Below are 18,278 nucleotides of genomic sequence, written 5' to 3' on the forward strand. Positions count from 1 at the left end.
TACACTCCACAGCCATAATGCTCAATTGACTCTGAATTTTTTCTCCCACACACTAACAACAAAACCTGCTAAAAAACGAAAGCAAAACCCCCAGACCTGATCATCTGCCTTAAGCTGAAATTCAAGCTCCTTATACCTGAACTCTTACCTTCTCTAATATCTTCTCTTCAGAAAAAAAGCAAACTGTATTATTTGGCTTAAAAATATTTTTTAAACTGTTTTCTAAAAACAAAATATGATTTGTTTCCAAACATTTGAACTGTCCTAGCCACACCAACCATGCCAACCCATTTCCACTCTCCACTGACATTATCTCTTAGTTTTTTCAGAGATTATAATTATTTAGTTGTAGAGCCCAAAACTTACCCCCAGACACAGAATTAATGAAAATAAAAAAAAAATTACATGTAAAATAAGTATCTACAACATTCATTTTAGCCAATTCTCTGGTCACTTTGGGGCCACTGTTTATTATATTATTACTTTATTTTTATTTTCTGAGACACAGTCCTACTCTATTGCCTGGCTAGAATGCAGTGGCACAATCTCCTTTACTGCGCGGCTAGAATGCAGTGGCACAATCTCGATCACTGTAACTTCCAACTCCTGGGCTCAAGTGATGCTTCTGCCTCAGCCTCCTAAGTGGTTGGAAGTACAGGTCTGAGACACCATGTCTGGTTAATTTTTTCTATTTTTAGTAGAGACGGGGTCTCACTCTTGCTCAGACTGGTGTTGAACTCCTGACCTCAAGCTCTCCTCCCACCTCAGCCTCCCTAGAGAGGTAGGATTATAGGCATGAGCCCCACTTGCTTATTATTATTGTTTCTATCCCTATTGATCTCGAATGAACAGGTCTCCAGAAGGGCAATGGACAAATGACTACGCAGGGAAGACATTGACTGGGAGACAGAAGATGATTCTGAAGTGTCTAATATTCTAACTCTATCACTGAAGAGCTCTGATAAATTCTCTGAGCTTGTGCCCCATCTCAAAAACAGGAATGGTAATCTTTACTTTGTCAGTCTTCCAGAATTTTTACTTAGAACAAATTAAATAATTCAAGTAAAAGTAAAGTGCAGCTTAGAAAAAGCTACAGATACATAAGGGGGAAAGAATTTTGCTTTTAAATAAAAGGTCAGGGAGAAATGAGACAATTTTCACCACATACAAACTGCCTTTTGAAAATTTTATCTGTACAAGCACTAACTGCCCTAAAATGTTTTATAAAAACCGAACTTTTTAAAAAGTTTCACCCATGATTATCCAGTTTTCCTCCACACATGCATCATGCTAATTAAAGGTTTGGCTATATTCATGCTGTGTTAGAGGAAACTGAAGTGTTAGAATAAAACAGACTGACATGCGCTATCTCAAGGAGCTTACATCAGCTAAGGAGGGACTGAGGGAAGTAAAGGAATTAGAGGTGGGAAGGATTAGGATCATTGAGGTTATAAGAGTTTAAAACTTAAAAAGAAAAGGTATAAACAGCTTAGAATTTAAAGAACTGTTAAGAGATGGCTTTTCTCAAAGAGGGGTACCCTTATTCAAACCCCTAGACAAGTGATTTCATGAAGCTATTATATGTAACTCCTCCAAAACCTGGCATTTTATTACATTTAAAATTCATCTTTTGCTTCCCTCCCCTTCCTCCCCCATATACCATGTGTTCTTGCCCCAACCTCCCACTTTTTTTCTCCTTTGATTTATTTCCATTTCAATCCCCTTTAAAAGCCCAGGTCCAGTTTCCTACTGGTTTCCTTCACCTCTGCTTGCCTGGCTCTCCTGGTACGCACCACCCACCCTGACATCACCTACGAATGTTCCTCTTCGGAAAATTCATGCCTCATTCTTGCAGAGCAGACTTAGAAAATTATTCAAAACTATATTACCTTTTTAAAATAGAAAGAATAAGATATTTAAATTCCAAGCTGTTTCCCTAAGAGGGGAGAGGAAGTGAAGGAAGAGAAGCAATGGTAGTTCCAAACCAGCTCAGACTTGGCCATTAATGGCGGCACGGTGGTGGCATTCTCACTCCATCCGGACAGGCTCGCCTGCCCAGAGGCATTCATTCAGTCAAAGCAGCGGGGGAAGGAAACATGGGCAGACAGACTTGCAAAGATGGAGAGAAAGAAAAAGGTGAAATGAAGGAGTTTAAGGGGAGGAGGAGAGACAGAAACAAGAAAGGAAGATGGGGGAAATGGGAAAAAGGAAAGAAAAATACAGGACGGGTTTTAGGGGAGGGTTGAAAAGAGAACCGGAAACAAACCAAGAGGGAGCAAACAGAAATGGCCCAGTCACTAACAAGAGTAGGGGCCACAGACCAAGTGGAACGGGCAGAGCAGGGGCCGCAGAGGGGCAGGGAGCGGGAGAGAATGCCATGCCCGCCTCCATCTGTTTCTGTACTTCCTTACACTGTCATCGGTAGCTGCCTTATCTATTTTCACCTCTGGCAGGAGACGCCCGCCGATGTGGGAGCCGGGGCCGCCGATGAGGGACACCACGCCGTTGCAGTCCACCGTGCTGTTGCGCTTCACGCTGCGCCGCAGGCTGGGGAAGATGCGCGAGGAGCGGCTGCCCTGGCTGTAGCCGCTGTAGCCGCTGTAGCTGCTGCGGCGCTCGCGGGCCCGGATGGGGATGAAGAGGGAGTCCCGGCGGCCCTCGCTCTCCTCCACCGTGCTGTGCTCGTCGTCTGCGAACTCGTTCTCCGAGCCCGGGTCTCGGAACCGCCCCGGGCCCCGGAAACTGAAGATGCTGCTTTTGCTGTTGTGGCGGGAGAGGAAGGGCGACCCCGGGATGCTGAGCAGTGACTGCGGGGCGGGGGAGAGAGAGAAGTGGCGTGAGACCAGAACTGGCCCTGCAGGCTGAACAAAAATGCTGCTAGACCCCGACCTGCCCGCCGCCAACCCCACCACAAGGCCTGATCCCAGAACACAAACACTTGCAGAAAGTACGTCTGGATGTTGATTGCTACTGTTCATTGCACATTATTACACATGTCCCCTTCCCCATACACGTGGGATAGACCTTGTGTTTGACGAGGATTCAAAAATTCTATTCACTAGTCACTCATGTGTCCAAAAATGCTTTTTTTCTCCTGTTCTGTACCACTCATCACAGGGAAACACATCACTGCGGGCACCTAATTATTACCGGCCGGCCGGCAGTGTGCCTCCAACTTACTCAAGTAAAACTATGCTAACACTTGACAAAAAGGATTTTACAAGCGCCTGTTATCATTTGACATTCTCTACATGAGCCCATTTCCTGGAGGTCAATACTATTCCAAGTGGTCTTCAAGCTTTTTAGTTTCATTGGAAATGATGTATGCCCTCTTTTCCATCTCATTTTAAAGTCAACATAAAATTTTTTTCCACCAAAAGTTTAAGTACTGTAGTTGTCAGCTATATAGTTCCAAGTTTAAATAGCTGTAAATTATATAATTCCAAGCCTTGACATTTTTAGATAAAACTCTTCTTTGCCAGTTGGAAAATTTTCCTGATTTTTTTCCTTCAACTCATATTTCTATTCCATGTTTCCTACAAAATTTTATGTAAATTTATATTTTTAATGCTTTAATGTACTTTGTTGATCACCCTGGAATACTTTTCTGTAACAGTCTTATAAATAAACTGTATTGAATATTTTAAAATTTTCCTGTGACCATGAATTTCTAAGAAATAAAAAATTCTCTAGTATAATTCTTATAAATACAGTTGGTCAAGCTACATAAATTTATTACAGATTTTTATTAGTAATAAGCTTAAAAAGATATTTTCAATAAAATGCATTTTTAATGAGATGGAGCTTATCAATTGGTACTTAAATTCTGATAGTATTATATATTATTAGAATGAGACACAGCTCAAAAGCAATTCTCTCCTAATAATAGATTTTAAATGCTGAGAAACCTTATTCATGTAAATACTATGTATTAACTTGGAATGGAAAAATTTCGTTATAGAAATGTCACTCAGGGCTGAGCACAGTGGCTCACACCTGTTGCTGTGAGCTATGACGCGACAGCACTCTACTAAGGGCAACAAAGTGAGACTCTGCCTCAAAAAAAAAAAAAGAAATGTCACTCAATTCTTTGACCTCTCTCCAAGTTAAATGCCAAAAATCACATAGTAAACTGTCAGCAAAATTTATTTTAATGATCTATTGGCTGACAAATCAGGTCCTCTTTCAATTTTGTTTAAAGCAAAGAACTGAAAACCTAAATTGCTAATGGATATGTTATCTAATTGTTAGAAGCATTCCCTTTCTTGATTTTTAAGGATATCAAAAAGGCTTTATTATTTATTAATATTTATATGGGTTATTCTTACATAAATTACTCTTACCAAAAGTAGGGGCATCCAACCTTTTTTCTTTTCTTCCACATATTGGAAGAATAAGAATTAACTTGGGTCACACATTAAATACACACACATTAACAAAAGCTGATGAACACAAAAAAATAGGTCTGCGAATACTTTTCTTGATATCTGACACTACAGATAAGGAGAACTATCCTCAAATAATCTGCATAAGGAACCTGTTTTACTGAACAGAAGGCTGATATAAACAAAATACTGTTAACTTTACATCACTGCTCATGTTTATTATTTAATAATATAATTTTTATCTTATCACATGCTTTAAAATATACTTTTGTCAAAACCTGAAAGGAACAGATTTAGCTCATTTATGAGCATGTCCACCACATGATCTAATAAGCAAAGTCAGTCCTCGACATCAAAGCAAATGACCAAATCAGACTTATTTTCATTTAAAAAAGTATGACCTCATTTTTCAACTTTCATAAATGTATTACTATATACTCCAAGGACAACTATCCCATTCCTGAATTTAAAAACATCTCAACAACCCCAATTATAACTGTTTCTTTTTTTTTTTTTTTGAGACAGAGTCTCACTATGTCACCCTCTGTAAAGTGCCGTAGCATCACAGCTCATAGCAACCTCAAACTCTTGCTTAAGCGATTTTCTTGCCTCAGAGGCCTCCCAAGTAGCTGGGACTATAGGTGCCTGCCACAATACCCAGCTATTTTGTTGTTGTTGTTATTGTTGCTGCTGCTGTTGTCATTGTTCTTTTAGCTGGCTCTGGCTGGGTTCAAACCCGCTAGCCTCAGGGTATTTGACCAGGTCTTACCCATTGAGCTATGGGCGCTGCCCATCTGTTTCCCTCTTGACAGAAATATGAAAGAGATAGGTAAGTTCAGAAAGCCTTAGAATGAAGTTAAGTTTCCTGGATTAAGGAAAACTTTGCAAACACTAATATTTTTTTTTTCTGCATTTTTTATTTTTTTTTGTAGAGACAGTCTCTCACTTTATGGCCCTCGGTAGAGTGCCGTGGCGTCACACAGCTCCCAGCAACCTCCAACTCCTGGTCTTAAGCGATTCTCTTGCCTCAGCCTCCCGAGTAGCTGGGACTACAGGCGCCCGCCACAACGCCTGGCTATCTTTTGGTTGCAGTTTGGCTGGGGCCAGGTTTGAACCCGCCACCCTCGGTATATGGGGCCGGTGCCTTACTGACTGAGCCACAGGCGCTGCCCAACACTAATATTTTTAATTGTCCTTTTGTTTAGCATCCCAAAGATCTCTACACTTTAAAGCAATGCACCACATAAGATTTGGGATGAAAGTGATGTCCCTGGCTGGGTGCCTGTAGTTCAGTCACTAGGGCGCCAGCCACATACGCTGGAGCTGGCGGGTTCGAACCAAGCCTGGACCTGCCAAACAATAATGACAATTACAACCAAAAATATAGCTGGGTGTTGTGGCGGGCACCCTGTAGTCCCAGCTACTTGGGAGGCTGAGGCAAGAGAATTGCTTAAGCACTCTACCCACGGCAACATAGTGACACTCTGTCTCAAAAAAAAAAAAAAAGTGGTGTCTCTTCCTTTTGTCAAGTCGGAGGAGGGAACTGAGAAGTAATTAGGGAAGGAGAAGTGGTGTGACCCTGGATTACAGAGTTGACCTCAGGCACAGGTATGTGTAAGTCAAAGATCTGGAACTGGGTTCCTTAAAACTGTGCTGGGAAGGTCTTCAAGGGCCCCAAGAGGATATAGCCCCAGTTTGAGTACCACTGCTTTAAGAGAAATAAACTGATTAATGACTAACCTTAAACAATCTTCCTTGCTACCTGAGATATTTAGTTTGCCTAGTTATAACTTTGAACTTTCAAAATAACTTTAAACTATGTAAGATTTTTGCCTCAGAGTTTAGGTTTACTAACCCTCTAACAAAATGATGCACTTGCTCTTCATGGGCTGGGACTATGCTAAACCAATACAGTGCATAAAATGCACTAAAAAGTCCATTATAAGCACTAAAGAAACATTTTCTGGTTATATATATATATATTTTTTTTTTTTTTTAAAGAGACAGGGTTTTGCTCCATGGACTGCAGTGACTGGTGTGATCATAGCTCCCTATAGCCTCAAACTTCTAGCCTCAAGCTATCCTCTTTCTTTAGACCCCTGAATAGCTGGGACTTCCAAGTGTGTGCCATTGAGCGTGGCCAACTTAAATTTTTTTTTTTTTTTTGTAGGTTCTCCCTATGTTATTCAGACAGGTCTCGAATTCCTGGCCTCAAATGATGTTCGGCCTCCACCTCCCAAAGCAATGGGATTACAGGCATGAGCCACTGTGCCTAGTCTGATAATACTTTTGATCATAACCCTGGAAGGGCTGTGGGTTTCCTCTTTAATATTTCTGCCCTGTATTTTTGTTTACTAGAATTCCATTCCTGGTTCTATACTCTAGTTTCTGTTCCTCCCTCTAATATACACAGCCCCTGTCATTAGCCTGGTACATTTTCTTTAGATAATTCTAGTTCTGTTATATTCTCTCACCTATGTCTTTTACTTATTATGTATCTTTTCCCTGTCTTGACTTTGAGCAATTCGCAAACTTCTGTGAAAGTAAGTGAATTTAAAAAAAAAAAATTAAAAAAAAAGAAAAGAAGTGAATTTGATCACTGGGACCAAATCAAGAAGACCAATCACTACTCATAGATCATTTTACCTAACTGTCCTTGTTATGGTTATAGGCCTCTAGAAAAGAGCATGCAACATCTCCATTACTCTGACTTATTTGTTCTGCCCCAACCTTGAGAGAGGAGAAGCTGCATTTGATTCCAGAATGTTGACTGGATTAGTGAGTAGATGTCACTGTGCATTAAAAGGGCAGGAAAAATCCCCAGCTCTTACATTTTCTTCTTCCACAATGTGGATCAGTAAACATACTGTTCTTCTTATCTGTATGTTTAGGTACTCCCATTAAATCATTGATTCCCTCCCCTGAACCAGTTCTACTTAAAGTGTGATTCATGGACCAATGCTAGTATATAACTTATTACTGGTTTGCAATAAAACAAATACAGAAACTGAGAGAAGCACTTAGAAACTTTTATAGCAATTAGACATCTAAGGATATTATGACTATAACTAATTAAATTCATCGCTATATTTTATAGCAGCATTAGTTCATGAAGAATTGGAAAAAATAGAAACCAGTCCTTTACCACAGATAGTATGAGAGACAGTGCTCTAAAACAATGTTGCTGTGCCTTAAAATGTACCTGGCATTTTGCTTTAGTTATATAACATAGAGGGCACAGCCTCTGAAAGACAAATTTACCACATCAGCTCAGAGAGGAGTGGGCATGCCTTGCCATAGAGGGGCACATGAAATGAGTATCAGGGTCGACCAGGAGGCAGAAGGAATCGGGGGTAAATCATGGTCCAAAGCCTTATAGTGTGATTTTCCTGGGAAGGAATGGGTGAGGCAAGGTAGGCAAGTTTAGTAATGAATAATCTGAATTAATTTCAGAGGGCTCTGAGCCATAGAGATTGTATCTAGTTGTCCAGAACATGGTCCAGCAGTGATTTAGGGCAGGGGAAATATTGGCTTGGTGAGTGAGTTAGACAAAGGAGGCAGTTGGGCAACCGGGGTATGGATCACTTCATTCATATATGAAAGGCATGCTTGAAGGCAAAGGTAATACAGAACACTGGGTTTCAGGACACAAGCCTAGACGTTAATAAGCTGTGCCTTGAATGCATATAACTCCCTTGAGGGCCTCATGGGAAAGGAACATGACCAGGAAAAGATAGACTCAGGTACTTTCAGGCTCCTTTGCTAAACCCCATAATCTTTTTGGTTGTGCTTTAGCCTCCCTTTGGTATCAGGGTGATACTTTGCAGAATGAGTTAAAGAAGGTTCCCTCCTCCACAATTTTTTGGAATATTTTTATTAGGATTGGTACCAGTTCTTCTTTGTAAACCTAGTGGCATTTGGCTATGAATCCATCTGGTTCTGGGCTTTTCTTTTCTCCCCCACAAACAAGTGGAAAGATATTCCATGCTCATGGATTAAAAAAAAAAATCAATATTGTTAAAATGACCATGGCAATGATACTCTGAATTTACCTAAGGTCTATCAACTGATGACTGGATAAAGAAAATATAAGTGTGGGCTGGGTGCAGTGGCTCACTCCTGTAATCCTAGGACTCTGGGAGGCTGAGGCAGGTGAATTGCTTGAGTTCAGGAGTTCAAGACCAGCCTGAGCAAGAGTGAGAATCTGTCTCTACAAATTGAAAAACTAGATAGGCACTGTGACAAGCACCTGGAGTCCCAGCTACTTGGGAGTCTGACATAAAAGGATCTCCCAAGCCCAAGAGTTTGAGGTTGCTGTGAGCTGTGACACCATGGCACTCAACCCCAGGATGACTGAGTGAGACTCTGTCTCAACAAAAAAAGAAAGGAAATATAAGTGTGTGTGTGTGTGTATTCCACATACCATGGAATACTACTCACCGACATGGATGGAACTGGAGGCCATTATCCTAAGTGAAATAACTCATAACTAAGAATCAAAAAGTCAAATACCACAGGTTCTCACTTGTAAGTGGGAGCTAAGTAATGAGCACACATGGATGCAGACAGTGGAATAACAAACGGAGACTCAGAAGAGCAGGAAGATGTGGTGGGGGTGTGAGGTTAGAAATTACCTGATGGGTACCATGTATACTAATTAGGTGAAGGTTATACGAAAAGCCGACTTTACCACTACACAAAATATCCATGTAACAAATCCTCACGTGCTCTCCCTAAATCTATAAAAATAAACAAATAAATAAATCTATAATTGCCCTTAAAGTCATCACTTCATGTCTTGCAAATGGCATTCAAGACCCTCCCAGCTTTGACTCTAATATACTTACTCTATTTTATCCTTCCCTGTTTTCCCCATATCCCCAACAGCAGCCAACTGCCTTCAGGTCTTTATTTTCTCCATTTCCAGTTGGGGAAATCCTCTCCGATTTCTGGCCCAGCCCTCTACTTCTTCCTCTATTAACTTCCTTAATCTTCCCATCGCACTCAGCCCTTCTTTCAGAGTACTTATGCTCCACCTTTTACAACAGCTCTTTGTATACATGTTCTACCTCTCTCCTAACCAACTACAGGCTCTTTAAGGTCACAGTGCCTGATTCATCCTTCTATCTCCTGTGGTGTTTTGTACATACACTGTTTACTTTAATTAACACGTATTTAAATTATGTACTACAAATGGGTCACCCATTCCAGTGTTGTCCCACACCTGTATTAGGTCATTGCCTTGCCTCTCATGGAAAATTGAACTGGACAGAGTTCATGATTTTGCGCTAGGCCAATATTGGGTGCTGACACGACCTGATACATTAGGTTTCCACATTGGGAATGAGATTTCATTTATTTGATGATAAAATTTAATTTTATATGTTACATGAGATCTAATACATCAAACTATTATTTACCTTATTAGAAAGTGGTAAGGATGTTAGGTGAGAAAGAAGATAATGATCAATTTAATCTCTGAACAGTTAAAAATCAGGATCCTGAGATAATGCACGATACAAGGAAACTATTTTTCTTTAATTCCTTTTTTCACTCTTGGCAAAAAAGTTGACTCTGCAATGAATGTGAAAGGGGAAAGGATGACTTATCCTATCTCTCTCTTACCAAATCCTCATCTAACCCATTCCCTGAGGTGCTACATCCCACAGGTAGTAACACCCTCCCAATCTCAAGTTTCCTGTACTGAAGGCTTCAGTGATGACTCAGGACCAAAGACTCTATTAACTCTTGGAATCCAGTCTAGTTTAAGAAAAGGATAGGCCTTATGTCATGTTTTCAAAATCTTGTCAACCAATCAGGAACTTCTTCGACCTCTTCAGGCAGTCACATCACATTAACTAAAAATGTAACCTTAGGTCTCGATGTTTGCTTGGGAGAATGACTCTGGAAAGCTCTAGGTTTGAGGGAATGGACCTTACATTCCACAGAAAAATTATCTGTTGGGATTTCAAGGCATTCACACCAGCTGTCTGTCAAGATGAGGCTTATGATGACTAGGATGTTGGAATGTGATAAATTGCTGAGTTTAAAAGTTATACTTCCATGCTATATTTCACTTTTTATTTCCAATATGATAATGGTTCTTATAGCATGGTCTGGGGACCCCGGGGGTCCCTGAGACCCTTTTAAGGGAAGCTCATGAGGTCAAAACTATTCCATATTAATACTAAGATGATATCTGACTTCATCATCTCATTTTCTCCCAAGCACACAGTGAACACTGTGAGACTGTTAGCTTCATAATATTTCATCACAATATCTGATGAGATTGGTGGCAATATGATGTGATTGTTTAATATTGTATGTCAGTATTTGTTTTTCTTCTGTTTATTCTTTTTTACTTTTCTTTTTTTTTTTGCAGTTTTTTATTTATTTATTTTTTGGCCGGGGCTGGTTTTGAACCTGCCACCTCTGGCATATGGGACTGGTGCCCTACTTCTTTCAGGCACAGGCGCCGCCCTCTTTTTTATTTTTCAACCTTTTTTTGTTTTAATTGTTGGAGATTCATTCAGGGTACAAGATATAACCAGGTTATACTGATTGCATTTGTTAGGTAAAGTCCCCCTTATGATTGTGTCTTGCCCCCAAAAGGTGTGTCACACACCAAGATGCCACCCCTTTCCCTCCTTCCCTCTCTCTGCTCTTCCCTTCTCCTAACCCATCCCTCCTTCTCTTTTGCTCTGCTCTCCCCTTCCCCCACCCCCCACCGTGTACTAGGTCATTAATTGTTCTCATATCAAAATTGAGTACATAGGATTCATACTTCTCCATGCTTGTGATGTTTTACTAAGAAGAATGTCTTCCACTTCCATCCAGGTTAGTACAAAGGATGCACACTCTCCATCTTTTTTAATGGCTGAATAGTATTCCATGGTATACATATACTGCAGCTTATTAATCCATTCCTGGTTTGGGGCATTTAGGCTGCTTCCACATTTTGGCGATTGTAAATTAAGTGGTGATAAACAGTCTAGTGTAGGGGTCCTCAAACTACGGCCCGCAGGCCACATGCAGTGGTGTGAATTGTATTTGTTCCCATTTTGTTTTTTACTTCAAAATAAGATGTGTGCAGTGTACATAGGAATTTGTTCATAGTTTTTTTTTTTAACTATAGTCCGGCCCTCCAACGGTCTGAGGGACAGTGAACTGGCCCCCTGTTCACTGAGACTTTAAAAAGTTTGAGGATGCCTGGTCTAGTGCAAGTGTCCTTATGGTAAAAGGATTTTTTTTCCTTCTGGGTAGATGCCCAGTAATGGGATTGCAGGATCAATGGGAGGTCTAGCTTGAGTTAAGGGCTCTCCATACTTTCTTTCAAAAAGGTTGTATTAGTTTGCAGTCCCACCAGCAGTGTAAAAGTGTTCCCTTCTCTCCACATCCATGCCAGCATCTACAGTTTTGAGATTTTGTGATGTGGGCCATTCTCGCTGTGGTTAGATGATATCTCAGGGTGGTTTTGATTCGCATTTCTCTAATAATTAGGGACGATGAGCATTTTTTCATTTGTTTGCTAGCCATTTGTCTTCTTTAGAGAAGGTTCTATTCATCTCTCTTGCCCATTGATATATGGGATTGTTGCTTTTTTTATGTGGATTAATTTGAGTTCTCTACAGATCCTAGTTATCAAGCTTTTTTCTGATTAAAAATATGCAAATATCCTTTCCCAGCGTGTAGGTTGTCTATTTGCTTTGGTTGTTGTCTCCTTAGCTGTACAGAAGCTTTTCAGTTTAACTAAGTCCCATTTGTTTATTTTTATTGTTGTTGCAATTGCCATGGAAGTTTTCTTCATAAAGTCTTTCCCCAGGCTGGTATCTTCCAGTGTTTTTCCTGTGCTTTCTTTGAGAATTTTTATTGTTTCTTGCCTTAAATTTAAGTCTTCTATCCATCTTGAATCAATTTTTGTGAGTGGAGAAAGGTGTGGGTCTTTTACACCTGAAAAGTTTCAGTCTTTTACATGTGGATATTCAGTTCTCCCAACACCATTATTGAATAGGGATTCTTTCCCCCAGTGTATGTTCTCATTTGGTTTATCGAAGATTAGGTGGCTGTAAGATGTTCATTTTATTTCCTGGTTTTCTATTCGATTCCAAGTATCCATGTCTCTATTTTTGTGCCAGTACCATGCTATGTTGACCACTATGGCCTTGTAGTATAGCCTATAACCTGGTATGCTGATGCCCCTGGCTTTGTTTTTATTATTAAGAACTGTCTTAGCTACATGGGTTTTTCTCTGGTTCCATACAAAATGAAGAATTATTTTTTCCAAGTCCTGAAAGTATGATGTTGGTATTTTAATAGGGATGGCATTGAATCAGTAGATTGCTTTGGGAAGTACAGACATTTTAACAATGTTGATTCTTCCCAGCCATAAGCATGAGCATGGTATGTTCTTCTATTTGTTAATATCCTCTGCTTTTTTTTTTCCTTAGGGTTTCATAATTTTTTTTTTTTGTGACAGAGTCTCACTATGTCACAGCTCACAGCAACCTGAAACTCTTGGGCTTAAGTGGTTCTCTTGCCTCAGCCTCTCAGGTAGCTGGGACTACAGGCGCCCACCACAATGCCCGGCTATTTTTTGTTGTCATTGTTGTTTAGCTGGTCCAGGCCAGGATCGAACTTGCCACCCTCGGTGTATGTGGCTGGCGCAGTTACCACTGTGCTACGGTTGCCAAGCCTCATCAGTTTCCTTATAGAGGTCCTCCACCTCTTTTGTTAGGTATATTCCTAGGTATTTCATTTTCTTTGAAGCTATGGTGAAAGGGAGTTGTGTCCTTAAATAGTCTCTCATCTTGTCTATTACTGGTGTATACAAAGGCTACTGACTTGTGGACATTGATTTTGTATCCTGAGACATTACTGTATTTTTTGATGACTTCCAGGAGTCTTGTGGTTGAGTCTTTGGGGTTCTATAAGTATAAAATCATATTGTCAGCAAAGAGGGAGAGTTTGACCTCTGCTCCCATTTGGATGCCCTTTATTTCCTTCTCTTGCCTGATTCTATTGGCTTGAACTTCCAGCACTACGTTGAATAGTAAAGGTGACAGAGGACAACCTTGTCTGGTTCCAGTTCTTAAAGGAAAAGCTTTCAGTTTTACTCCATTCAGTAAAATACTAGCTGTGGGTTTGTCATAGATAGCTTCGATCAGTTTCAGAAATGTGCCACCTATGCCTATACTCTTCAGTGTTCTAATTAGAAATGGATGCTGGATTTTATCAAATGCTTTTTCTGCATCTATTGAGAGGATCATATGGTCTTTGTTTTTGCTTCTGTTGATACAGTGGATAACGTTTATGGACTTGCGTATGTTAAACCAGTCTTGCATTCCTGGGATGAAACCTACTTGATCATGATGTATGACTTTTTTGATAAGTTGTAATCTATTGGCTAGGATTTTGTTGAGAATTTTTGCATCTATACTCATTAGTGAAATTGGTCTGAAGTTCTCCTTTTTAGTTGGGTCTTTTCCTGATTTTGGTATCAGTGTGATGTTTGCTTTGTAGAACGTGTTGGGGAAGATTCCTTCTTCCTCAATTTTTTGGAATAATTTCTGCAATATGGGAATAAGCTCTTCTTTGAAGGTTTGATAGAATTCTGGTGTGAAGCCATCCGGATCAGGGCATTTTTTTGTTGGGAGATTTTTTTTTATTGTTTCTTTGATCTCAGTGCTTGAAATTGGTCTGTTCAGGAGATCTATTTCTTTCTGGATAAGTCTAGGAAGACAGTGTGATTCCAAATATTGATCCATTTGCTTCACATTGTCAAATTTCTGGACATAGATTTTCTTGTGGTATTCAGAGATAATCTCTTGTATCTCTGTGTCATCAGTTGTTATTTCCCCTTTATCATTTCTGGTTGAGGTTACTAGAAATTTTTCTTTTCTATTTCTAGTTAGTCTGCCCAAAGGTTTATCTATTTTATTTTTTCAAAAAACCAGCTCCTTGTTTCATTAATTTTCTGAATGATTCTTTTGTTTTCAATTTAATTAATCTCTGATTTAATTTTGGTTATTTCTTTTCTTATGCAGGGTTCGGGCTTAGATTGTTCTTTTTCCAATTCCATAAGATGGCTTGTGAGTTTGTTGATGCACTCTTTCTGTTTTTCGGATGTAGGCATCTAAAGTGATTAATTTTCCTCTCAGGATTGCTTTTGCTATATCCCACAAGTTTTGGTAGCTTGTGTCTTCATTGTTGTTATGCTCAAGAAAGTTAATGATTTCCTCTTTTATTTTTTCCTGCACCCAACTCTCATCAGCATGAGGTTGTTTAATTTCCATGCCTTTGTGTGGGGTTGAACATTTTTGTTGGAGTTGAATTCCACCTTTAATGCCTTGTGGTCTGAGAAGATATAAGGTAAAATTTCAATTCTTTTGATTCTGTTGAGGTTTGTTTTATGTCCTAGGATATGATCAATTTTGGAGAATGTTCCATGGGCCGATGAACAATACATATTTTTTAGCTTTGGGATGGAGTGTTTTATATATATCTATCAAGCACAGTTGTTCTAGGGTCACATTTAAGTCCCTTATATCTTTCTTTAATTTCTGTTAGAGAATCTGTCCAGCTCTGTAAGAGGAGTATTAAAGTCACCTGTTATTATGGTGTTACAGCATATCATATTGCTCAGACTAATTAAGGTCTGTTTCAAGAATCTGGGAGCATTTAAATTGGGTGCATAAATATTTAGAATTAAAATGTCTTCTTGTTGTATTTTTCCCTTGACCAATATGAAGTGACCTTCTTTGTCTTTTTAAACTTTAGTTGCTTTAAATCCATCTGTATCTGAAAATAAGATTGCAACCCTTCTTTTCTTCTGAATTCCGTTTGCTGAAAAATTGTCTTCTAACCCTTAACTCTGAGGGTTTTTTTTTGTTTGTTTTGAGACAGAGTCTCACTATGTCACCCTTGGTAGAGTGCCATGGCATCACAGCTCACAGCAACCTCAAACTCTTGGGCTTAAGCAATTCTTCTGCCTCAGCCCCCCAAGTAGCTGGGACTAAAGGTGCCTGCCACAACACCCAGCTATTTTTTTGTTGTAGTTGTTTAGCTGGCCTGGGCCGGGTTCAAACCTGCCACCCTCAGTGTATGTGGCTGGCACCATAACCACTGTGCTACAGGCGCAGAGCCAACTCTGAGTTTTAATTTGTCTTTTGAGGCCAGATGTGTTTCTTGCAGACAGCAAAAGGATGGCTTTTGTTTTTTAATCCAATCAGCCAATCTATGCCTCTTCAGTGGAGAATTCAAGCCATTAACATTTATTGAGATAATTGGTAAGTGTGGTAGCGTTCTATTCATCTTATTTTGTGAAAGTCCATTGCTTAGTTTTGTCTTTTGCATCATTGTGGAAGCTAGGTTCTGTCCTTTAATTTCTGAGTGTTTACTTTGCTGGTGGTCCGTTGTGATGGTCAGTGTGTAGAACAGGTTGTAGTATTTCTTGTAGAGCTGGTCTTGTTGTAGCAAATTTCTTCAATGTTTGCATATCAGTAAAAGATTTGATTTCTCCATCAATTTCAATGCTTAGCTTACCAGGATATAGAACTCTGGGCTGGAAATGATTCTGTTTAAGTAGATTAAAAGTAGATGACCATTGTCTTCTGGCTTTAAAAATTTCATTAGAGAAGTCTGTGGTCACCCTGATGGATTTGCCCCTGTAGGTCAATTGGCGCTTGCTCCTGACAGCTTGCAAAATGTTTTCTTTTGTCTTGACTTTGGACAGGTTCATCATAATGTGTCTTGGAGAAGCTCTATTAGAGTTGAGGTGACCTGGGGTCCAATATCTCTCTGAAACGAGTGTGTCTGAATCTTTGGTGATATTTGGGAAATTTTCATTTATAATATTCTCTAGTATGGCTTCCATTCTTCTGGGGCATTCTTCTTTCCCTTCTGTGATACCTGTAACTCATATGTTTGAATGTTTCATAAAGTTCCATAATTCTGTCAGTGAATGTTCTGCTTTCTCTCTCTTCTTTTCTGCCTTTTTAACTATTTGAATTATCTCAAGAGCTTTGTCCTCTACCTCTGAGATTCTTTCTTATGCATGGTCTAATCTGTTGTTGATACTTTCTATTGCATCTTTAAGTTCCCTAATTGATTGCTTTAATTCCTTCAGCTCTGCTATATCCTTTCTATACTGTTTATATCATTCATCTCTTATTTGATTCTGTTTTTAGATTTCCTTTTGGTTATTTTCCACTTTCTCAGCAATTTCCTTCATTGTTTTCATCATCTGTATTTAAATTCCCCTTCTGTCATTTCTAACATTTCTTTATAGGTGGAATCTTCTGTAGTAGCTACCTCATGGTCCCTTGGTGGTGGTGGTGAGTTTTGCTCTGGACTGGTTTTTCATGTTGCCAGGATTTTTCTGTTGATTCTTCCTCATGAGTGTTTCCTTTAATCTGTTTCCTTGCCCTAATTTTCCTTTCACTTCCTCTTGCTCTTTAAGTTACTGTGCCTCTGGACTAAGGTTTTGACGAATCCTTTTGGCACAAGACCAAAAGGACAAGAAGTCTGAAGAGCCAGGAGGGAAATAAGATTTAAAGAAAAGGAGAAGGGGTGAGTAAAAGGAATACTGACAAAAAGAAGAGAGGCACAGAAAGAGGGAGACAGGAGTAATAAAGGTGTACAGCAGGGTACTTTGACCCAACTTTAAAAATCCCCAACCTCTGGGGGTGCTGGGTTGGGTAGTTCCCTTGAAGTCAGCAGCTCTTTGCCATCCTGAGCAGACACAGCACCCCACCTCTAACCAAATAGAGAGGAAAGACAAAAATATTATAAATCAAACCAAACCAAACAAACAGAAAACCTTATGGGATAAAATTGGGAGGAAAACCAAATAATAGGGAAGGAAACACTAGCAAAAATGAAGTTCTTATTATTAAAGAAGGCAACAATGGAAAATTATATTTAAACCAGAAAAATGAAGAAAGAAAAGAAGAAAAATCTAGAGGGAAAATGTTGAAATCTAAAAAAAAAACCCCAAACCAAAACTGAAGCAGTATATATGTCTTGATGAATATTGTCTGGGCAAGAGATGATCTTCTGGGGTACGGGATGTTAATCACAATGCTGATACAGCCGTATGAGATAGAGACTGGAGGCCTCTGCTGATTTCTCAAACCCCACAGGGTTGAGAACCTAATTGTCTCCTCAGCCCACTTAAAAGACACTTTAGCTTTTAACCATTAACCTTGGCTAATCAGCTTTCCCAGGAAAGCACTTGTTGCTGGGATCTCTCCTGAAGTGGCTGCCCGTTTATCCAGTGTGCCAAAACCGGTCCCATTCTATGCCCCTGAGGGCTGAGGCTACAAGGCAGCCTTCCTACTGCCAAACACTGAAAGCTCCACTCTTCCCCTGCATCTCAGTCCTGACCTTTGGTGCTGCTCAGTAACTAGATCACTTGCCCAAGGTCTCCCAGCCTGAGCCTTGCTCTGTAACCCTGAGGGTGGAGCCTGCAGGGGCAGTTCTCCCACAATGGCTGTGTAAGTGGCCCATAGCCCAACCCAGCGCCTCAGTCTAGGGCCCTAGACAACGCTTAAAGTCATCCACACTCTTGCCCAAGTTATCCCAAGGTAGTTCAACCGAGTGCCCAATTCCAAAAACCCAAAAAATACCATAGGGAAGGCCTTCCCTGTTTGCAATCTTGCTGCTGTTGTAGTTACAGCTGCAGTAACCACGGCCTCAGACCGAACGAACACAACCACTTGCCACTTTTCCACTGCTTTTGTCCTCCTCCTGGGATCCAGAAGTCTCTCGCTGTCTCCCTGCATCCCCAAAGGGATGTTTCTGGGCAGAACCCATAAGTCAGAGATGCCTGGAATCGTCTCTCCCTAGTCTCACTGCGCCTGGTTGCAAAGAAGCTGTTACTCAGCTGCTATCTTG

At 40.1% G+C, this 18,278-nt stretch overlaps 1 protein-coding gene across 3 annotated transcripts in view; it reads right to left on the reverse strand.

The window, feature by feature from the left end:
- SCN8A (sodium voltage-gated channel alpha subunit 8) overlaps positions 1 to 18,278 on the reverse strand; it is a 225,280-nt gene that overhangs the window by 73,986 nt on the left and 133,016 nt on the right. For all 3 annotated transcript variants that reach the window (XM_053556312.1, XM_053556311.1, XM_053556310.1), the window contains one exon: positions 2,445 to 2,807. In XM_053556312.1, coding sequence (XP_053412287.1) covers positions 2,445 to 2,807 — 363 coding nt within the window. The remainder of the gene's footprint in view (positions 1 to 2,444; positions 2,808 to 18,278) is intronic.

The sequence above is a fragment of the Nycticebus coucang genome, chromosome 12, assembly GCF_027406575.1.
Source record: "Nycticebus coucang isolate mNycCou1 chromosome 12, mNycCou1.pri, whole genome shotgun sequence".
Classification (NCBI taxonomy): domain Eukaryota; kingdom Metazoa; phylum Chordata; class Mammalia; order Primates; family Lorisidae; genus Nycticebus; species Nycticebus coucang.